The sequence below is a fragment of the Geotrypetes seraphini genome, chromosome 8 (genome assembly GCF_902459505.1).
Source record: "Geotrypetes seraphini chromosome 8, aGeoSer1.1, whole genome shotgun sequence".
NCBI lineage: Eukaryota > Metazoa > Chordata > Amphibia > Gymnophiona > Dermophiidae > Geotrypetes > Geotrypetes seraphini.
This window is the reverse complement of record NC_047091.1, coordinates 76,638,086-76,661,902: the sequence shown is the minus strand read 5'-3', so window position 1 is coordinate 76,661,902 and position 23,817 is coordinate 76,638,086. Positions and strand designations below refer to the sequence as shown.

The 23,817-nt window shown below is 45.8% G+C and overlaps 1 protein-coding gene across 2 annotated transcripts in view; it reads left to right on the top strand.

The window, feature by feature from the left end:
- The window catches only part of LOC117365209 (uncharacterized protein C11orf95-like), a 51,356-nt gene extending 28,559 nt beyond the window's left edge, over positions 1-22,797 (top strand). For both annotated transcript variants that reach the window (XM_033955307.1, XM_033955306.1), the window contains 2 exons: positions 2,414-2,842; positions 20,780-22,797. In XM_033955307.1, the coding sequence (XP_033811198.1) occupies positions 2,414-2,842; positions 20,780-21,342 (992 nt within the window). In that variant the 3' untranslated portion in view covers positions 21,343-22,797. The remainder of the gene's footprint in view (positions 1-2,413; positions 2,843-20,779) is intronic.
- Positions 22,798-23,817: the final 1,020 nt, after the last annotated feature.

Here is a 23,817-nt window from a genome sequence, read left to right as displayed (position 1 = left end):
TATTATGCGTATGTTTTTTTGTTTTTCTCAAGCTTTATTCCTTGGGCAGAAAATTTGAATCTTTCCTGATGTGACTAGATCTACTCAAGATCATAGAAAAGCATTCCTCAATATGAGACAAGAAGTTAAAACATTGGGGACCACTTTCCTGCTAAACTACCCATGCAAATGCTTTATTAAATACACTGGGACAAAATATATATTTTTTGTCCAAGAACAGCTTAGGGCCTTTTTGGACACGAAGAAGCTGGTCCGGGAGATTCAGGGTTGATGTAAAATTGGAAGGTGTTATAGCCCGTTAAGTATATTTCTTATTATTTTGTTTATTGATTGATCTCCTTATCATATTTTTCCCCTCCAGTGCTATTTGTGGTCTGAGGAAGAGATAATAATCTGTTATTATTTATGATGATGGGACAAAAGCGCATGAGTCTTCGGCACACTGACATTGCAGCGCAGACAATTCAGCGCAAGACCCCAGTGCGCCGCTTAAAAAGTTACTTTTAAAGAGCTCCGGGAGGGTGTGGGGGAAACCCCCCTACTTTACTTCATACTCTTTGCGCTGCTGTTGGGGAGGGGGGTATGGGAGGTGCAACCCCCCCATTATAGAGAAAACTTATGAGGAGGCAGGCTCTCAGGCGATATCCTTCCCCCAACCACCAACTAATAGTGGTATAGCTTATGGCTATTTCCTGCTATGAGTATTATGATCTACAAGCTAACCAATGTGAAGGTGGCAGCAGGGGGTCCTTCCTGTAACAGAATGGTCTCATGCTGTTTGTTTATTTATTTATAACCCGCTTTTTACAGAGCAACTCACAATTTAAACATACATAATACAAATCATACACATTTAAAACATAAACAGACAAGCGACTAGCGCTTATACCCATACAGAACGTCAATTCCCATATTTCATATTACAAACCAGGTGTCTCTTTAATAACTTCTTAAAAGCACCAAGATTACCCTGCTGTCATATATACATAGGCACACAATTCCATTTCTGCGGGCCGATGCATAAAAACGTGCTTGTTCGTATAATGTTCAGTCTCAGTCACCTAACTGCTATTTTCTTGTGAAGAACTGAGTGTCAGATTCACAAAACTTTTAACGCGATCACTAAACTGGTTTCTGATGCATGCATTTTAGTGGTGGATTATCAAAATGGCTTAACTCAGCATTTAGTGAGCTTTCTAGCAGTCTTTGACTCTGCCATGCAAAAGGGCTCTTCAATATTGAAATGAGCACTCCGGTGGATTTTTAAAAATCGCCGATCTATTCTTCAAAAGTGGCGTCAACTTTTGGCGACAAAAATCAGCAACTGGTCCAGGGGTGCCGGTACAGTGACAGCACTGTTTAAAACCCCAGCAGCAGGAGAGATGCCCACTCTCTCCCATCACCAAGCAACTCCTTCACCCCAGCAGTAGGTGCCACAAACAACACCCCCCCCCCAGCAGCAGCAGAGATGCCCATTCTTTCCCACTGCCACGCAGCACCCCCCCCCCTCCATGCCTCCAACGACCGGCACCCTTTCTCCCTTATCTTGATTTAGATGGCTGACTGGAGGGATGCCTACTCCCTCTTGCCCGCCTCTCCAAAATGGGCCTGCCCCTCCTCGATTCATTCTGGGATGCAACAGGAAAGGGCCTAAGGCTCTGATTGGCTCAGGTTGTTTAAGGCCCCTCCTATGGGAGGGATCTTAAGCATCTGGGCCAATCACAGCCTTAGGTCCCTCCCCAGATGCATTGACGAGGAGCCTAAGGCTCTGATTGGCCCGGATGCCTAAGACCTCACCCATAGGAGGGGCCTTAAACAACCTGGGCCAATCAGAGCCTCAGGCTCCTCCCCAGTGCATCCCAGGATGGACATCTCTCACTCTGTTGTTGTTTTTTGTTTGGTTTTTTTTTCTTTTTGCATTTATTCTACACATGTGCCCATCACTACCACCAACAATGGGCACATGCAAATTTATCGAATGTTTCCTACTCCCCACCAATGTCATTTGTATGAGCGTTTTTTGGGAGAATGACTCACTTTTTTAAAATCGCTACCAGAATGGATGTGGTTACAGGAGCCAGAGCTGGGATGAACACACAGAAGGAAGGAGGAAGTGCCCATCTGTAGCTTCCTGCTGTGCTGTCTCGCAGGTGTGACAACACAGCAGGGAGCTACAGATGGGCACTGGGTGGATCAGGTGGTCCTTTTCTGACCATGTCTTTTATGGTCAACAGAAATATTTTTGTTTCTTTTTTTTCAAGAGGCTTTGTGCTGGGTTTCACTTCATTGTGTCAGAGCTTTATGTGAAGAAAGTACTGTATGTTCTTCAACTGCCTATGGCTTCAACTTTAATTTTTTTTCTCTTTTTTTCTCTTTCCCTGCTCTTTCCTTTCCCACCTCTTCCTCGCTCCAGTTGAGCCTTTGGCTAATGCTTCCCCAGATCCCCCTGTGGCTCCACCACCAACACAGGAAGCAGCAGCAGCACCACAGAGCTGCCACAAAGGTTGGGAGCATGGTGTAGACTTGCCTTCATGGGAGATGAGTCTGGGAGGCCGGCGAAGTAGAGGCCGGGGCCAGCGCCATTACTTCCAGGTGCGCTGGCGGCTGGAACATCTGGTGGATCAGAATGAATCACAAAATGGGTTGGTTTGTATGGTCTGTGGAGTGGATCTGCCTGCCATGAAGCTAAGTGTCATCAAAGCCCACGTGCAGGAGAGCCACCCAGACTCTGCCTTCCTCAGTCCAGAGGAGAAAGTTGCTGTGGTGGATAAATGGTTCAACAAACTTACCCAGCTTGATATGCCTGACTTGGAGTCTCCTAGTGCAGAAATTGAGATGGAAGGTAAGTGGTGGATTTATAGTGCAAATTTCTGTCTAAAGTGTTTGAAATATATATACTGTATATATGTGAATATAAACTGAGATTTTGGGGCCTAAAAAATAGCCCAAAAATGAGAATCTCAATTTATATTCAAGTCAGTGCTGACCCGAACCTGTTTGCAGGCCTCTGCCGGGCCTGCCATGAAACCTGGAGGTCCAGCAGTGGTCGGGACAGGAGGGATCCCTCCTGCTTCCTTCCCTCCTGCTTCCTGTCCCTCCTGCTTCCTGCTTCCTGATTCTAATTATTTTTATCTCCCTCCCACATACCTTAAGTATCCCTGGTGGTCCAGCAGAGAATCGCAGCAGGAACAACCTTCCTTCGCTCCTGCCCATGCTAGCTAATTGGAAGCCAGTTAGCTAGTGGTTCTGCATGGGCAGGAGCGAAGGAAGGTCGCTCCTGCCGTGATTCACTACCCAACCACCAGGGATATACGGGAGGGAGATAAAAATAAATAGAATCAGGCTGGGACAGGAGGTGGGAGGGATCCTCTGGTCTGATCTGCTGGACCATCAGGTTTCATGGCAGGTCCAGTGGAGGCCTGTAAGGCATCGGGAGAGATGAAAGGGTACAGAACTTGGCAGGGAGGGAGGGGGGCTGGGTACGGAGACTGGCAGGGGAGGGAGGGAGTGAGGGGGCTGGATGCAGAGCAGTGAGGGAGGGGGAACAAGGTGCAGAGCTTGGCAAGGCACTGCACTTGAATATTAACCCCCCCCCCCCTGGTTTATATTGTAACTCCCTTTTTAATAGACTCGCACTGGCTTCCCATTAATCAACATATAACATATAAAATATTGCTCCTAGTATTTAAAACACTATCTACCAACGAACCTCAATTTATAGACCGGTTACTAATTCCATACAACACGACTCGTTCTCTTCGATCCACAACTCAAGGGTTGCTTATGGTTCCTTCCTTGAAAATTATTGGAACCAGACCGTCATGACATATTTTCAGTAATGGCCCCTCTTACCTGGAATGCCCTGCCTTTATACATAAGAGAAGTTAAAGACCTCAATATATTTAAAATCAATTTAAAAACTTTTCTTTTTAAAGCTTCTTTTAATCTTTAAACAATCCATTTTAACAATTTTATCCCAATCCTTATGTTTTCTCCCTATTTGGCTTTTTCTTTTTTCTCATCTGAATAATAGTAATTTTGTAACTTTTTCCCTATCTTTTCCCTTTCCTTATGTATCTGAGTCTATCTGTTTTGTCAGTTTGTTTTTATTCCCTTTTAAAGCTGTATAACGTATATTTTATTGTTACTCGCTTAGTATGTAATAAGCGATTTATCAAATTTGATTTAACTTGAAACTTGATATTAGAGTCAACCTTTTTTCCTCCTTTTTTGGAGGGGTGAGGAAGGTTACCTTGGTTTCTATTTGGGTTGGTTTATATTCGAGTATATATGGTATATAGTGTGTGAAAAAATAGCCTATGAAAATCAAACTTGCTGGACCTAAGGGTAAAGCCTTCAATGGAGATTATGTTGTTTAACTTGCTTTTCCCTCAAACTTTCAAACCACCCTCATAAAGTACCTCATCAGTTCATCTTCAAACTCACTTCAACTGTGGGTTGGGAGGGAGGGATTGTGTGGCTGAAAGATTCATCTGTCCACAGAGAACACCCGTTATAGGTATGCAACTTTGTTTTCTCCATGAACAGTGGATCTTTAAGCCATACAAGTGGTGATTCCTAAGCTGAGATAACAGCAGTCAGTCATACATCATGCAACTCTTATGTTCTGCTACCCGCACTTATGTTGGAAATGGATGCATTAATCTAGAGAGTGAAGCACTGTCTGTCCAAATGTTTAGTCCATATTAGATAGTTCAGGAAGTGTTGCTTTACAAAGGTATGGATGTTGGTCCAGATAACAGTCCTACAAATTTGTCTTGTTGGAAGGTTCTAAGCAAGTTACATAAAAACATACATACATAAAATCAGTTCCTTGTCATCAGCAGCAGATGAATCCAGACAAGTGGGTTAAGTCCACCTACCAGCAGGGGGAAATAGAGAGCACAAAGTTGAGCTCTGCCATCTTTACGATGGACTGCTCACTGACACTTCAGTATTCTCTGTCTCCGCAGATAGATGGATAGTCTCTCTCCTACTCCTGGTCTTATCTGCTGCGTAACATGGCTTGCAGGCATGGATCAATCCTGCTACAGGTGCAGCTTTGCTCCTGTTTTGGCTCTGCTGACTCAGTGAGCGTGGGGACAGGCTTCCTGGTTGCCTCTTAGGGGTATAGCTGATGTTGCCAGTTCCCTACCCATCCCCTATAGCCTCATCTCACTTATCCTGCACTCCTACCTTCCTCATTAAAAAAAGGGCTGTTAAAGCCTGACGGAGTGAAGTAGACTGGGGACAATTTCCTATACAACCAGATGAAGCCTGCTCCAGCCTTCCTCATCACTTAAGTATGTTGCTTGGTTTCCCTGCTGGGGTCTGCATGGTAGCTCTCCACTTCTGTGAGGAGTGTCTGTGTTCTTATTGCACCAGCATGAGCTTCATCTATTCCCTTTTGTATGGTGCAGGGCAGACTTTCCAGTTAGAACTGCCCCTGCACGGTTTGGGCTGTAAATGCTCACTACTTTGGGTTTGCAGTTGGGAGGGGAGAGCTGGAACATTCTTCTCTCCTCTGCCAGCCCTTAATGATACTGTTGTTTCCCTCATTGCTTCCTGCGTTTTCATTCTAACTCCTTCTTCTGCCCCTTCTGAGGCAGTGTGGTTCAAAGGGGATGATGTTCTGCCCTGCCTCTGAGTCAGTGCACAGGCCGTGCATTTGGGCCATTAATGGGGAGTTTTGGTTGGGAGCGGTCCAGGCCTTACCCCGTGAGGGTCGCTGTGTGGAGATGTTTAAACACTAAATAAATTAATGACAACAACAGAAGCAGAGTTATTATTCCTCTTGCTCCTGCTACCATGCCAATCGCACAGCAAAGCTCTCTAGTTTTAGAAGCTTCTTTTGCCTGGCGGCTGTCTGCGGACTTGGTACTGTTCCGTTGCATAGCTGCATGGACTTGCTGGTTTTGGGCCTTTGTTTGTTCAGGCTAGAGTGCTAGGCTTTCTTCTTAGCGCTGCCTGGCTATGGCAGCATTCCTCTTTTTCAGTTGAGTGCCCCTTCTTTCCATCACAGTCGGTGGATTAAATAACTAAATACATGCACCAAAGTTCTCCTTAGTCATCCAAAGTGGGACCAAGGTTTCTTTTTCCCTGTATCCTCCTTCCTTAGTGCCCACTTGTGGTTGCAGCTTCCTGGCCAACCCTATTGAGGGCAGCGTGTGGCGTGTCTACAAAATAGGACTAATTCCTGTTGGGACGGTGCTCTTCTGGGGGCTAGTGGCTCCCTATCCTAGTATCCATTGTCTAGCACTGGGTCCTAAGTCACTAGAGTGGGCTGCTCTGATGAACGTCTCTCTGCTTCTTGCTCTCTGTTCGTCTCCCTCTTGCTCTCTCTCTCTCTCTCTCCACCCCCTTTGAGAGTTATGCGTGCACATTAGGGGCCTGCAGTTCCAGTTCTGGACAGCTTGGCCCTATCATTTTGGCTGCCGGGATTGCATAGCCTCAGTCTGTTCATCCTGCTGGAGTTGCCTGCCTACATCTTCGGATGTGGACAGGTATATTTCAGTCTCGGGGGTCTTCTGGGATCTCTTTTTCCTGTGCACACTTGTGGCTGGCCTATGCCCAGCCTCTGGATTAGGGCATCCAGCTTTTACAAATGCATGCTGTTGGGCCTGCCTTCTGATGCAGTGTTTCCATTTCTGCTATGGGCTCTGGATTGGCCACACTCTCCAATTTCCGTACCTGTGACTTTTCTGCATCAGGCTCCAGTGGCCTGGATGCCATGGTTGCCAGGATGCCATGGTTTGGATGCCTTCTCAGCTTGCCCTATCCAGAGGAGAATCCTTGTGGTCCGTCCTCATTTGGTCTGCAGATAGCTCAACAGGCAAATGCAGTGGCTGCTCACATTGCATCTTAAAACTACGCTGTCTTGTTCACTACTGCTCCCAGGTCATCAAGCTGCCTACCTTCCCCTCTTGTGAGTTGGCTCTTGTCTCGGTTACCCTGGTCTCTTTTTTTTTTTCGCCTATCCCTGCACTTTTGGGTACCAGGTGACCATTGGAGGGATGTCCACCTGGTTTTGGCCAGCTCCCACTGAGACCACCTTCTACTGGGGTGATAAGGTGACTATGTTTTCTGGAACAGACCTTGGCGGCAGCCAGCACAGTATTATGGCTCCTACAATTGTCACCTGTATTGCCCCAGTTTCTACTGTCTAGTCCTTCTAATAGTATATGATCTCTTCATCTGCGACTAATCTGAATCCATTATCTGTCTCCTGTTCCTTGCTAAGCGGCTCTTCCGGACATAGCAGCTTTGCTAGAGCCTGCCGGTTGTCACCTATGTTTCCCGTTCAGCTTTCACCTAGCCTGCTCCTCTTTGGTTGCAGTGCAGGGTGCCTTTTGTCTGTTCAGTTCATCTCCATTTTTGGATAACCTCTACTGGTGGCCCAGTTTGCCTTCTTGAGGAAGCAAGTGCATAGAGCCTCCTACCTGTTTGGACTCTGCTCCTTTCTGGGGTTCAACCTTTTTTTCCAGATGTGGAGCAAGGATCCTCTCTCTCTTTTTACCCATGCACCCATACAGGAAGCCCATGCCTTCTTCTTCCTAGCTGGGATGTATCTGTGTCGAATTTTCCGTTACATCGAGTTCGCAGGCGGGGCCTCCTGCCCTTTCGACTCGGCTTCTTCTTTGGCTCTACTCTGTGCCTTCATCCTATTGGTCACGGCCCCCTTTCATGGGCCTCCTCAATCTCTGCAATGCCATTTCTGAAAGCAGAATGGGGCGCCTTTGGCCAGGCCCCATCTCTGGATGTAGAGTGCCGCTCCGCTTGCATCAAAGCCAAGACTCACTTGTTGGAGGGTGTAGCTTCTGCTGCATCTGTACCTAGGCTGCATCTCTGGATCCAGAGTGCAGTTGTCAGACTGTCCATCAGCTTCCAGTCTCGTCTCTGCTCCATCTCTGAAGGTACAGTGCAGCTTCAGCAGCCTATTTGGCTTTACTTTGTCTCTGGTAGTAGAACCCAGCTCCACTTGTCTCCTGGGGCAGCTTCATCTTTGGATGTAGGGTTTGGCTCCTCTTGCCTGCTTGCCCAGTTCCATCTTCGGATGTCAAGCGCAGCTTTCTTGGGTTCTATGACATAGCTCTCAAATCCACTTGCCTGTTTGGTATGGTTCCACCCTTTGGGGTAGAACGCAGCTCTTTTTGCCTGTTTGTCACGACTCCATCTTCATATGTGGAGTGCGGGTTCCACTTGCCTGCTTGATGCATCTTTGGGGGCAAATTCTGTAAAGGACTCCGGTCTCATCAGCCACCTAAGCGGCTGCTGAGAATCGCACACCGGTGTTTTATACAGAATCACACCTAAACCCCCCAAATCTCTAAACGGCACCCTTGTCACAGGCACCGGTTAGAGAATTGCGCATGATCCCTTGCCATCAGCTGATCACAGCAAGGGAACCTACAAGAGTCCTAAGATCCTCCTCTCAGCATCTTCTTCATACACTATCCTTGAAAATTATTAGCACACGTCAGGCCACCTTATTCGCAACTACAGCCCCTACGATATGGAATTCCTTACCTCTTTATATCAGGGCAGAAAAAAAATTTAGACAAATTTAAGGGAAATCTAAAGTTACCTCTTCCAAAGATTCCGGAAGACTGGAAGGTGGCGAATGTTACATCAATCTTCAAGAAAGGTTCGAAGGGAGATCTGGGAAACTACAGACCAGTGAGTCTGACCTCGGTACCAGGAAAGATAGTAGAGGCGCTGATAAAGGACCGCATCATTGATCACCTTGACGGACATGGACTGATGAGGACCAGTCAGCATGGTTTTAGCAAAGGCAGATCGTATTTGACGAACTTGCTGCACTTCTTTGAGGGAGTAAACAAGGGCGACCCGGTCGACATTGTATATCTGGATTTTCAGAAGGTTCCACATGAACGACTACTTCGGAAAATTGCGAGCCATGGAATCGAGGGTGAAATACGTGGATTAAAAACTGGCTGGAGCATAGGAAACAGAGAGTGGGGGTAAATGAACAATGCTCAGACTGGAGGAGCATCACCAGTGGGGTGCCACAAGGCTTGGTGCTTGGACCCGTGCTCTTCAACATCTTTATGTTTAAATCATTTTTATTAAAGCACAAACATAGCAATGAACAAAGTATGGCACAATTTTCAAATAGCACACAAAACCAATCCCCACCCACCCAACCAGCCAACCCCCCCTCCCACCCTCCCTCCCACCCTGGCAGCAGCGGTAACAAATCAATAAAGAGAAAGCAAAAGGGGGAAAAAAGAAATCAATTAAGTACCCCAAAGTTGGTTTTGAACGTAAGGTGTAAAAGTCAAGCTAAATGGGTACCAGCACTGAGTGTACAATCGTCCAGCTTTAGTCGACAAGTCCATCACTTCACGTCGTTCCAGCAACATGTGGTGTAACATTAATGCTCTCCATTGAGGGACGGTCGGAGGTTGTGGAGAAAGCCATTGCAACAAAATGCATTTCCGTCCCAGCAATACAGTTTTCCGTAAGAATGCTGCACAACCTGGTCTAGGTGGATGACATCGAATCTGCATCGTGAAAAGGAAGGTTGGGTGTAATCTCCAGGAGCAATGCCAAAGTCGTGCCACCAAAGACACTAACTGCATCCAAAAGGAAGATATCATGGGGCAAGACCAAAACATATGTCCAAACGATGCCAGAGGACCAGCACATTTCCGGCAACAGTGGTCCGCACTGATCCCTATCACGTGTGCCCTCTTGGGCGTACAGAAGGCTCTCAGTATAAATTTATAATTTCGTTCCCTCTCAATCGAGGACACAGTCGTGGCCTTTCCCGAGCGAATACCTCTGCGAATCACATCCGCTGCAATGGGCAATTGGAGATCATCAGACCACCTCCGAGCCAAGGCGATAAAGTCTAATTCACCCGCCTGTTTCTGTAGCCACTTGTGGAAGAATCTGAGGGACATTGACTCAGGAGCTGTGAGTGCAATCGCTTCTTGCAATCTGTCTTGCACATCCTCCTGCAACCTCACCGGAGTCAAGAACTGTAAATAATGTTGAAGCTGATGATACGCAAACCAGTCCGTAGATGATAGTCGAAACTGTGTTTGTAGATCACTGAAGGAGATCGGTGAACTATTATCTTGGACGGTCTGTGACACATATTGTAGGCCTTCACGAGACCAACGTCTGAACACTGCAGAATCCATGCCAGGTAGGAAGTCTCCATTTCCAACTAATGGAAGGCAAGGTGTATGATGTGGAGAAATCTGCAAGCCCTTGCACAACAACTTCCATGCTGTTCGCATCGCTGGCAAAAGTGGATGGGACTTCAGCTGAGGTAAGTCTGGTAACTGAGGAGCATGGAGAAGATAGCTAAAATGATATGGCTGTAAGGAAAAACATTCAATCACAGGCATAGAAAAATCAGAAGTGTTACAGAACCAGTCATGGATATGACGTAATTGACATGCAAGGTTAAACCGAGAGACACATAGTAGTCCCAGCCCCCCTCGATCCACAGGAAGCCTTAACTTAGCCAAAGAAATCCTCGCTCTTTTACCCTGCCATAAATATTTAGAAAGATGAGAGCTATGAAGTGCAATGTGAGCTGTGGTTAACATGAGAGGGAGCATCTGCAAGACATATGTCCATTGAGGCACTACCATCATGTTATAGAGAGCTATTCGGCCGGACAGGGAAATAGGGAATGTCCGCCAGCCATGCAATGTACTAGCTGTTCGATGTAGCAAGGGTATTATATTTGCTGAATATAGTCTATTCAAATTTTGGGGGATAATTACTCCCAAATATGTCAACGAAGAAGTTGCCCATTGTAGTGGAAAATCACCCGGCCAAGTGTGTCTCACCTCCAAAAGAGTGGGGAGTGCTAAAGATTTTTGCTTATTCAACTCCAGGCCAGAATAAATGTGAAACTCATCCAATAGTTCTAACGCTCTTGGTAGTGAGCTGTGAGGGTTATCCAATGCAAGTAAGAGGTCATCCGCAAAGGCCAGCACCCGTAATTGCGACGTGCCCTCAGGCAAACCCAAAAGTATATCATCCTTTTGAATAGTGCGCAGTAATGGGTCTAAATATAGCAGAAAAAGTAAGGGAGATAGAGGGCAGCCCTGTCTTGTCCCCCTACCTATGGCAAATGGAGAAGATCTCACTCCATTAACCAAAACTGAGGCCGTCGGACCATTGTAAAGTGCTTGCACAGAGGATAAGAAGCCCGTGGGGATCCCTATATAGTTTAGGACCTGAAACAGGTAGTGCCAGTTAACTTTATCAAAAGCTTTTGCTGCATCTAACCCGACAAGCAATCCAGGACGGCGTTCTAATTGTGCACGGGAAAAAGCTAAAAGTATGCGCCTGACATTAATGGTGGAATGTCTGTTGCGAACAAATCCCACTTGTTCAGGCACTATTATGGAGGGCAAAACAAGGGCCAATCTATCAGCTAGGACTCTAGCTAGTATCTTAACATCAACATTCAATAGAGAGATCGGTCGATAAGATTCTATGTCGTCTGGGGGTTTAGATGGTTTTGGAATCAGAGTAATCAGGGCGTCATTACTATGACGGGGGAAAACCCCCTGTTCCTGTATAGCTATATAATAATCCAAAAGAGAGTTACCTATACAGGGGGATAAAATCTTGTAAAACTCGGGTGAATAGCCATCCGGACCCGGTGCAGTACAAGATCTCAGCTTTTGAATTGCCAGGGTCACCTCCTGTACATGCAACGGCCTGTCTAGTCTGGACATCTGTGCCACTGTCAATCGAGGTAATCCCGCATCCGCCAAATAGTCCCGTACATCAGGACCCGTGTATCCGCCAGGGGATGCATAGAATGCCTCAAAATATTTCTGGAACCCCCCCGCAATATCTACCGACGAAGTTAAAAACTTCCCCGAGCTCTCCCGTATCATGGGTATGTATCTGGACCCCTTCCAACTTTTTGTTATGGCCGCTAGCAATTTCCCCGCCTTGTTACCATATTTATGAAATTGAAATTTACGGTAAAACAAAAGTTTCTTGGTGCGTTCGTGAATTAGGGAATTAAGCTCCACCAACACCGCCCTGTATGCCTCAGTATGAGCCACAGAAGGATCACGCAACAAATCCTTTTTCAACATTGTCACTTGTCGTTCCAAAAATAGTATGCGATGTGCTATTCTACGGGTTCTAGCAGTGACATAAGCAATGATATCCCCACGTAATACCGCTTTGGCCGTATCCCAAAATAAAGTGGGTTGGTCCACATGTTGTGCGTTGTGTGTACAGTAAGCCTCCCATTTTTCTTTTAAGAATTCCTGGAAATGAGTATCTTTGTGTAAATAAGAGGGAAATCGCCATCCAGTCCCCGGACCCCGGTGACCCCCCAGCGCCACATCAATCCAGATCATATTGTGGTCCGATATCTCCAGAGGGCCTATCGTGGCCTCCGAGACCTTAGTAAACAAAGACTCAGAGAGTAAAATGTAATCTAGTCTAGAAAAAGAACCGTATGCCCTAGACTGGTGCGTATAATCCCGTTCAGATGGATGTAACAGTCTCCAGGGGTCCACCAACCCCAAGGCTCTACACAAATAGGGGATGCCCTTCGTTTGTTTCACTCGAGTCATACCCGTCGACCCAGAGCGGTCCATAGTGGGATTATGTACCTGATTGAGGTCGCCCACCAAAATTAGGGGGCAGCCCAAATCCTGCACACAAATATTCACCAAATTCTGGAAAAATGCATGTTGATAGCTATTTGGACCATATCCCACCAATAGTCTGAACATCCCGCCAGGTCCCTCCACCCTTACCAATAGATACCTACCCTGAGGGTCACGCCGCAATACACGTACCGAGCCTAAGAAGCCCTTGCGAATCAATATGGCCACCCCAGCTCTCCTCCCGGGTGCAGAAGCAAAGTGTAGATCTCCAACCCATCCTCTCTGAAGTTTCCGGTGTTCACTATCAGTAAGCCTAGTCTCCTGTAAGCAAGCTATATCTGCAGAGTGATGTTTCAATTGGGAAAGTATTTTAGTGCGTTTAACAGGAGACGTTATTCCTGAAACATTCCAGGAAAGAATACGTAAGTTACGATCACCCGTAAGAATCCCTGTCCCTCCCGTCAAGAATACCACTTCCAATAGTATGAAGAGTCCCGGGACGCCCAGCCTCGCCCCGAGACCACACAATCCACTCCCAAGCAGACCACCCTCTCCGCTGGAAATCGTTCAATAAAATAGAAAAGGTAATATACATACAAACATCCCCGATCCATACCGCTGCTGCCCCCAAGAAATCCCCAATCCCATCATCCCCCTGAACTACTCCCAGAACCCCCATCTGGAGGAACTAGAGTCACAGAAATTGTCACCCCCCCAGGGCAACCCTGACCTTCAATTATCTGTCTTCAACCATAAGACATGAAAAACACTGTCCCTGCAAACAGCAGTTAGCACAAGAGTCATATGCAAACACCAACCCTACTCAGCCAATATCCAAACCCAGGTTAATCCGCTCCCGGCTTCGGGGAGCCCAGCTGCTGCATGAAAGCCTCTGCCTCCTCTGGGGTCTGGAAAGTTTTCCAGACTCCATTGCTGTGAATTCTCAACGTAGCTGGGTAGTTGAATTGAAAGCGCTGTTTCAGATCCGCCAGGCGTGCACATAAAGGGTAATAAGGTCGCCGCCGTTCCTGCAGAGCCACGGAGAAGTCCTGGCTCAGTCGGACTGGCTGACCATCATATTTCAGGTCATCCTTCTTGGCTCTGTACTGGCGCAGCAACTCAATTTTGTGTTGGAAATTTAACAATTTCAATATCACCACACGCGGGCGCCTGTCTAAGCCAGGCCGGGGTCCCAGCCGATGTGCCCGTTCTATTCGTAAGGGGCCCAGCGAAGGTCTCAAAGTGAACTCATCCCGCAGCCAGATCTCCAGCAATTCTGGTAAGGCTCTCTCCTGCAACGTCTCTGGGATGCCCATCAGACGCAGGTTAGAGCGACGAGATCTATTCTCCAAATCATCAATCTTCTCAGTCTGAGCTCTAACCTGCGCCTGCAACGTGCTCATGTCTGTGTCCCGCGCCGTCGAGGAGTCCTCCAAGTCAGACACTCTGCTTTCCAGCTCAGTAGTGCGAGCCGCCGCTGATGCCAGCAAAGTCTCCAAATGAGTAATTTGTGTGGTGAGTGCCTCCATTTGGGGCCCCAGAACCTGGGAGAGCGCCGTTTTAATGTCGCTCAGTGCCGACTCAGTCAGGCTGGATACCGCCGCCGCGGGACTCGCCGCCATCTTGGGCTCCCCCGGTCTTGCACGTGGTCCGGTTTTCTTCGCCGATTTCGGCTGCATCGACTCCTGGGATCGGGTAAGATAGCGGTCCATATAGTTGGCGATCGAACCAGGAGTCTCTCACAATGATCGGGTCGGCAGGGTGTCAGCAATTTGGCGCGATTCGGCAGGGCTGCCCCGGAGCGAACGAGGAGACGTCCTCACTCGCTCATGACATCACGTGACTCCTCTTCAACATCTTTATAAACAATCTGGACATTGGTACGACGAGTGAGGTGATTAAATTTGCGGACGATACAAAGTTATTCAGAGTAATGAAGACACAGGGGGATTGTGATGATCTGCAATGTGACATAATCAGGCTTGAGGAATGGGCATCAACATAGCAGATGAGGTTCAATGTGGTTAAATATAAAGTGATGCATGTAGGTAACAAAAATCTCATGCACAAATACAGGATGTCCAGGGCGGTACTTGGAGAGACCTCCCAGGAAAGAGACTTGGGATTTCTGATCGACAAGTCGATGAAGCCGTTCACTCAATGTGCGGTTGCGGCGGCAAAAAGGGCGAACAGAATGCTAGGAATGATAAAGAAGGGGATCACGAACAGATCGGAGAAGGTTATTATGCCGCTGTACTGGGCTATGGTGCGCCATCACCTGGAGTACTGCGTCCAGCACTGGTCGCCGTACATGAAGAAGGACACAGTACTACTCGAAAGGGTCCAGAGAAGAACGACTAAGATGGTTAAAGGGCTGGAGGAGTTGCCGTACAGCGAAAGATTAGAGAAACTGGGCCTCTTCTCTCTCGAACAAAGGAGATTGAGAGGGGACATGCTCGAAACATTCAAGGTACTGAAGGGAATAGACTTGGTAGATAAGGACAGGTTGTTCACCCTCTCCAAGGTAGGAAGAACGAGAGGGCACTCTCTAAAATTGAAAAGGGGATAGATTCCGTACGAACATAAGGAAGCTCTTCTTCACCCAGAGAATGGTAGAAAACTGGAATGCTCTTCTGGAGTCTATCATAGGGGAGAACACCCTTCAAGACAAAGACAAGTTCCTGCTGAACTGGAACATACACAGGTAGGGCTAGTCTCAGGGCGCTGGTCTTTAACCAGAGGGCTGCCGCATGAGCGGACTGCTGGGCACGATGGACCACTGGTCTGACCCAGCAGCGGCAATTCTTATGTTCTTATATCTGTTAAACAGACTTGGATATGGCCTGAGTTGTTCAATAATCCTTATTCCCTAGCTTCCCTATTGTGGTTTACCTTTTATATATTCTTTACTTTTAATTTGTAGTTCTCCCAACTTTCCTATTGTTTTACATTGGTCAAGAATTGTTCAGTGGGTATGTATTTATTTGTTTATCATTCCCCCCCCCCCTTTTTAATACAAATTGTAAAACGCTTAAAAGTCTTGATTTGCGTTTAATCAAAATGTTAATAAACTTGAACACCCCCCCCACACACACACACACAGTCCGCAGCAGGAGGGATGCCCACTCCCTCCTGGTGCCAGCCTTGTTGATCCCCTGAACCCCTGCCACTCCCGACTCCCCACCCATATCCAATTGTTTATCGTTATCCCAGCCCTCATCACAGGGATATGTTTATTCTTTCAGTATGTTTAGAAAGCAAGGATATCACTGCCTTTATTCAAGACTTTGGATAGATTTTAAATGATGATTGTGTCTGCAGTACACCTTCTATCTGTGAAGGATGCCAATATAATTTCTCTCTAATATGGATGCAGCTACTGGCTTAGATTGTATGGTGATTTTTTTTTTTTTTTAACGATTTATTCAAACAAACAAGTCAAGCACACAGGCTACTAATACAAGATTTTATACATTAACAGTGAACTAAATCCTAACTGATACAATACAGGCAAAACAGCATGAGTCCAGGTATTGGTTCTTACAATCTAGATTCGGCATACAAAATTACCCCACAGCCTGCTGATAAACAAAATGATCGGTCATACTCAAAGACCAGGACACCTGGAGAGCCGGAAAAGAGCAGATAGTACCCTCTGTAGTAACTAACTGTCCCAAACAACAAAGCCCCTTTCTGGCCCAGTGTTTAAATACTACATTATCCTGTCCAGGCCTAAAGTCCGCATTACCTACCAGTGGCAAAAAGGCTGTACTATAAAGAGAATGGCCAGGAAAGATAACAGTTGTCTCCAAGCGTGCCGGAGTGGCAAGACCAAACAGCTACCCGCCCCAAATTCCAGGGAAAGAAGTAGTCCTTTTCCAAGGCCACATCTGTAAACTGAAAGCTATCCAAAAACCAGTCTCTCAAATGTCGGAGGCAGGCAAGATTGTACAATTGAACATTGGACCAGGACCAGGAACCTGCAAAAATACACTATTCATATTGCCTTTCCTGCCCCCCCTCCCCACAAAAGGAAATAACTAGCCTATGGAGACGCTTGGTATCCTTTTTAAGCAGGAATAGCGACATCGTCTGCAGAAGATAGAGCCACTTAGGGAAAATGATCATGCGAAACAAGTGTAAGCACCCCATCAATGAGAGAGGAAGGTTCTGCCAGCATCTCAAGAGTATCTTAGTGTCGGTCAACAGTTTAACTACATTCAAGCGTTATAAGGATTTAATATCAACAGGTAACTGGATGCCTAAATAGTGAAAAAAAGTGTGTGCCCAATGCAGCCGGAACGTCGTTCCCCAGTCTTCTCACAGAGGCTCAGGAAAAGCCAGAAGCCCGAAAAGTCTTCATATTCCCAGAAACTGTCCAAGAGAATAGGCAGTGAGACCTTGGGCTCAGTCAAATAGACCAATATATCGTCTGCAAAGGCCACAACTTTAAAGTGATGGGCTCCCACTACCATCCCCTGTATCTCTGGATTGTCCTGGATTTTTCAAATAGGAGGATCCAAGGTCAGTATAAATAACAAGGGTGATAGGGGGCACCCCTGGCGTGTACCTCTGGAAATCGGGAATACATCTGAAAGGACATCATTCGTCCATACCTGCGCCTGCGGATCTTTATAGAGGGTAGCGATCGCTTGGATGAACCAAGGTTCCAGGCCAAAGGACCTTAGAACATCAAATAAGAAACCCAAATCCACCTTGTCAAAGGCCTTCTCGGCATCAAAACTGACCACCAGAGAAGGGAGTTGGTCCTGGGCCGCTCTTTCTAGAGCCGCCAGAATGCAGCACCTGTTCTTTGCAACAGAGCGGCCCTTCACAAAGCCCATTTGCTGTTCTGAGATAAGACCAGGAAGTTCTGTGGCCAAGCGATTAGCCAAAATTTTCACAAAAAGTTTCACCTCAAAATTCATCAGGGAAATCGTTCTATAGGATTCATGTTTATTTGGTTCCTTGCCCGGCTCCAACAAAACAATAATTTGCGCTACATTTAAATGTCTAAGGAGTTTCTCTACAGCTGCATTAAATGTAGCAGCCAAAAGCGGGGCTACCTCGGCATCCAAGATCTTATCAAATTCACTGCGCAACCCAACGGGACCCGGTGACTTCCCCAATGAGCTAGTTTGAATAGCCCGTTCATTCTCATCAGCTGAGAAGGGGGCATCCAGTTTATCCCTACACGAAGCTGAAAGAGCCGGGAGAGCATGACTTGAAAGATACATCTCACCGGCCAATAAAGGGTCATGAGTTTGAGAATATAGTTTTTCATAGAAAGAACTAAGAACCTTATTAATAGCAGTATCTGAGTTCACAACGCTATTTCTCTCATCCAACAATGTGACAATATGTGTACTGCCCTGCTGTTGCTTAACCAATTTAGCCAAGAGTTTGCTGCCTTTATTAGCAAAGTGAAAGAAGAGAAATATATAATGTTCCATGGATTTCTGAGCCTGTTGGTATAAAAGAGTATTTCGCGCGCATTGAGCCTCCAATAACTGAGCCTTATCAGACAACACCTGAGTGTGACCATACCGCCATCATAAAGAGGAAACCAGACGCTTCAAACGCAACAATTCTCGCTAGCGGGTCTTACGCCAAAAGTTAACATAAGAAATTATTTCTCCCCAAAGTACCGCCTTAGCCGTTTCCCAGGCCAGCGTCGGATCATCAAAGTGCATACCGTTTGTCTCACGGAAAGCTCTCCATTGGGTTAACAGATTAGTGTGAAATTTGCTATCTTTATAGAGGTAGCTGGGGAATCTCCATCTACGAGTCAAGCCGGATACAGGAGCCAACCGCCATTCCACTGCTACCCAGGCATGATCGGAGATCTCAGGGGGGTCAATTCTAGAGTCAGAAAGCGCAGAAAATAAAGAACGAGAGAGACATAGTTGCATGTGCCCTGGACAAATATGTGTAATCCTTCTCCAGGGGATGCAGGGCTCTCCAAGCATCCACCAGATCTGGAGAGTCACAAAGGATTGAGATACCCGTGCAAGGCTTATGAGACTTCCCTACCTCCACCCCTTTAGATCTGTCCCAAGAAGGATCTGCCACCTCATTGAAATCGCCACCCAGCACCAATGGAATATCTCCATAAACCTGTAATAGATCTGCCACATGATGAAAAAAATCCTGCTCCCGGGTTGTTAGGGGCAGATCTTCCCAAAGTCAAAATGTAAAAGTCCTACACTGTGTACTCCCTCCACATAAGCAACAAGGAAAGAGGAGAGAGAAGAAAGCCAAATATATAACTTCTCAAAAGTAGTTCAATACAGTCATAAAACACTCCAGACCTTGGGAGCTGAGGTGATGTCACAAAGAGCATCCCTACAGCAAAGGAGCTCCCCAAGTGCATAGGATATAAAAGGGGAAATATCACCTCTTAAAGACAGTGAAGTAAATTTTGACAGCAACTCCATCCACGGCTCTCACAATGTAACGATCATCCACCATCAATCAAAAAACCAGGGTCAGTCACTGGAAACCAGAAGGCAGTACCCCATCTTGCAGCCAGTGGATATACGGACAAAAAGCAAGCTTATCATACCCATGTATCCAAAATCAAAAGTCAGGTCTAAGAAATTAAAGTCAAGGTTTTTGCAGGGACTGCAGAAAATAACTTGCTGTCGTCACATCCTCAAAGTAGTGAGTGGCTCCTCCATGCATGATTTTCAAGTGAGCAGGATACATGAGGTTGAAGCGGACTTTATCCCAGAACATTTGAGAACACAATGGCGAAAAAGCCCTCTGAGCTTGTTGCACTTTTATTGAGTAATCTTGGAAGCATAACACAGGCTTATTTGCATATTGCAGAGAATTTCCCACTCTAAGTGCCTGCAGGATAGCCACTTTATGTGCATAATTTAATACTTAAATATAACAATCCTGGGCCGTTCAGATGCAACACGCTGCTTGCCCAGTCTGTATGCTCTTTCTATGTGGAATAGGCCCGGCAACGAAGTAAGTTGTAAAGCATCCACTGTCCAAGTCTCTAAGAAAGTAGATAGTGTGTGAGCAGGTATGGATTCTGGGAGACCCACCAGCCTCAAGTTATTCCGGCATGACCGGTTTTCCAGGTCTTCTACTTTGGCCTGCAAATCAATGAGATGTGAGGCCTTAGTTTGGGAATCTGTGGTGAGAATGTGGACTGAGTCTTCTACTGATCCAACTTGTTGGACTTCCTGCAGATCTTTAGTAATCTCAGTGAACTGCTGGTCCATATCACCCAGTTTATCTAGGATTTGTTGAAGTTGTTTGCCCACCGTGTGTTCCAACGCTGCCTGGATCTCGGTAGTGTCCTCCGCTACCCATGTGGAACTAGGCAAACTCGGAGCAGGAGAGACCGGCGCTGCTGCATTCATCATCTTAGGATACAAGGCATTCCGCTTCTCTCGATCCTTGCATGTGAATTTGGTCGCTATCTAGCTGCAAATATTACACGTATGAAAGCCGCACACTTCCCAGAGCCTCGGTGAACATGCATGGACAAAATAATAGGGGTTATGCTTAAATTGCAGGTAAATCACTGCGGGATCCTCCAGAGCCAATGTGACCCACGTCTTAACAGCTCCATGGCTTAACCGGAAGTTGTCATGGTGACTTTTTCTTTTTTACCAGACAAATTAAAAATATTGGGGTAATTTTTAAGTGACTTGAACACATGGAATGGCATTTTACACATTCAGGGAAGTGTTTATAAAAAATATCCATGGTATAGTTGCATAAAAGCAAACACTTGGGAAACAGTATTGACTTTTATGTAATATATATGTAGGCATTCCAGAGAATGAACAGATCAGGGGTGGAATTGGCATTTAGGCCCTTTTTTTTTTTTTAAAAAATATATACATAAGTTTTGATTTTATATTAGCACATATGTACACAAAGTTATTCTTTTTGGAACTTTTGGGTAGGCTGTTCTATAAAAGGCATAGGTGCCTTTGTTACCCTTATAAAATAGATACAATGTAATAGTTTGATAATGGAGGTGAGGTAGAGAGGTAATTTTTGTAACTCAAGCATAGACTGATAAAACAACTTATTCCTAGGTCTATATCATTGTATCCACATAACATGTAATATGGAGCCTCCTCTCTAACTAATTTCTCCTCACCCTTTTCTTTCACCCTATCCAGTGGATTCCCAAGGCACCTTGCAGCCAGTCTCTGAAGTCTCCTGGAAGCAGAAGAGCCCTCCACCTCTGCCTCCACCACCGCCCTCTCAACTACCAGTCCTGCAGGAGCCTGAAGCTCCAGCTGCTTCTGCCCCAGTCCCTTACCGGGGCCAGCGCCGTAACTATCAGCTCCGTTGGCGTGGGGACTACATGATGGATTATGATTGCCGTCGCCATGGGCTGATCTGCATGGTGTGTGGCGGCACTCTAGCCACCCTGAAGATAAGCACTATCAAAAGACATATCCTGCAGGTGCATCCCCACTCCATTGAGTTTGGTGCAGCCGAGAAGCAACGCGTGCTGGAGGCCTACAGCGAGATGGCACTACATTACATCCACACGGAGGAATGCTTTCGGCAGGCAGAGGACCCAGGGCTCCATGCTCACCTACTCTGTGCAGGGAGGGCGACCTCAAGTAGGGGAGGAGGAGGAGGAGGAGGAGGAGGAGCCCATGAGCCTGTCACCACTGCACAGCCATCCCAGCCAGCTCTGCGGCAGCATACAGAAGATGTGATTGTGGTCTAAGGACCTGAGGTTTTTTGTACTTTTTTTTTTTAAAGTTTTCAAGGAAGGACTTATTTATAAGAATGGAGAGTTTTAAAAATGAAAGGTAAAGCTTGTGCTGAGATGCAATGAAAGAGAGACTTTAGTCCCCTTTTGCCGCTTTATTCATCTGTATTTCAACAACTTACTGAAATCAAGTGTTGGAGGGGGGGTGCTGTTGTGCTTTACAAAATTTGTTACTCTTCTAGCTAGAAGTTTGAGGTGGGGGAGAAGTTGCCCCAGAGGCTCTACCCTTTATTTCTGGATTTCTTTCTGTTGCAGGAGAGTAACCCTAGCGCTGAGGGAGGGTGTGTGTGTGGTGGTATTTGTATATGCTTGATTTCAGCAGAGGAGGACATCCTGCTCCACACCTGTCTGCATACTGGGTCTGCTATTTCCCTTTTCCATTACTGGAAACCACAGAAGCTGCTACCTGACTCTTCATTTAAGAACTGCCTGAGAAAGTGTTTTATTACTTGGAATCTAGCTAGGTACTTGGGACCTGGGTTGGCCACTTTTGGCTATTTTAATCCAAAGTTCAGTCCTGGCTCCCTCCAAGTTATAAAATCATGTTTTCAGTTTTGAAAAGAACTTAGACATTGCATTCATCCTCGGTCTTTCAGATAACTTTGTCTTGTATTAATGACATCATTCTTAAGGTTTTTTTTAAAGATGTGTGATGTCATTGGCTGTGTTTCTGATATTCTTTTCTCTCCTTCCCCCAGCTTTCCAGAGGAAGGTGATATCGCAAGCAACCTTCCGTGATAAACCGATCAAAAAGTTATGCTGTGCAATATCATCACTAATGTTGCTACTCCCTGTGGTTCTACTTTAATTTAATATAATTTGCAAACAAGAGCATTTGCTATAGGACAGGCACACGGGGGTTGGGGGAGGAGGCTAGCAAAGGTGATTATGAGGAAGGATATTTTTGAAAATGCAGCATGGTGGTGATTAAGATTTTTATTCTCTGTCACTGATCCTTAGTTGCTGAAGAGAGACAGTTGCCTCAGCTATGATAATCATGGTTTTACTCCCTATTGCATCTGTGGACTTTGTTCCAATTTTCTATAAAGCAAAGCTGGAATTACAAGTATCAGCATGCAGTTAGTTTGGGGACAGCGGAAGGAATAAAACTAAGACAGGATCAGTCTATCCCCACATGAGATGGATATTGTTGACACTAACTGAACCCAGGCAAAACAAAATTCATACTTCTCGAAAAAAATAAAACACCAACCTGAGGTTTAATTTAGGTCCCTCTTGCCCCCATCTCTGTGAGTAACAATGTACATTCCCAGACATTCACCTAGCCCAGCTTGTAATGTGGTGGCAGTATCCCTCCAGTAATAATTTCACATCTCTCTTCTGCTTTTGTATAAATTGTGTATTTTGGTGAGATTCCTTTTCATTCCTTCACAAGTTTTTTTTTTTATTATTATTATTATTATTTTTGATTAAAAAACCTTATATACACTTTAAGCCTGGCACTTTTTTTCTTGTATTTCTTTTACACTTAGTCATGAACAAAAATTGTTTGAGAATACAAACAAATACGAAAAGGCTGCTGGTATGTGACTTTTGCAGTTTTGGATTTACCACAGTGACTATAGACAGACATTCTTCTTGGAAGTCAAGGGTTGGGACACTGCTTCAATGCCAAAAAAGGAGAAAATTACCTGGGGGCAAGAACTGTTAACCAATAAACGGGAAAGGGACTCTATAGCCATGAGTTCGGATGATCTAAAGGCCATCAGTGTATTTGCGTACATAAGGAGATGTACTGGCAAAGAAACCAAGGTACTCTGTTGTAACTGAGGTTCTTATCACCATAGGTGACTAGCAGTCCTTCTAGCTGTTCTCCATTCTCATTTAAGTAAGTTACATCAGGGAAATGGCACATTCGGAGGGCGTGCAATCTGAGTGGTAAACTGTTGATCTCAGAAACCCATAATACAGATAAACAACTTTGCTGTCAAGTCCAATATCCTTGCCCCATCGCAACCTTCTCTGAAATAGTCTTTGGGATGACCGTGAAGAAAACTCCCCCAGTGGATCTGAAAGATTTTGCCTAAGTGGGTAGCGGTTCAGTGTACAATGATTTAAACAATATGGCAGTACTGGGGCAGGTGTCATGCAAAGCCTGTTCAGGAGAATATAACACTGGTGAGGAAAGCCCTGAACGCAGAGAAGCTGATAACGAGGATCTGAGAATTGAAATCAAAGAATGGTTCTATGGCCTCAAAAAGTTATTCAAGGTGATAAAGGGAGAAGTTATAGACAAGCTCTTTGAACTTAGAGATGATATTGGAGGTGTTGATAGACAAATGAAGGAAGCTGAGCTTCATGGGAGGAAGGAACTTGCAGCTTGGAACAATAGACCCTATAGTTAGATAAAATGGAGGATTTGGAAAACAGATTTAAATAATAGAACCTTAGATTAAGAGAATTCCAGAA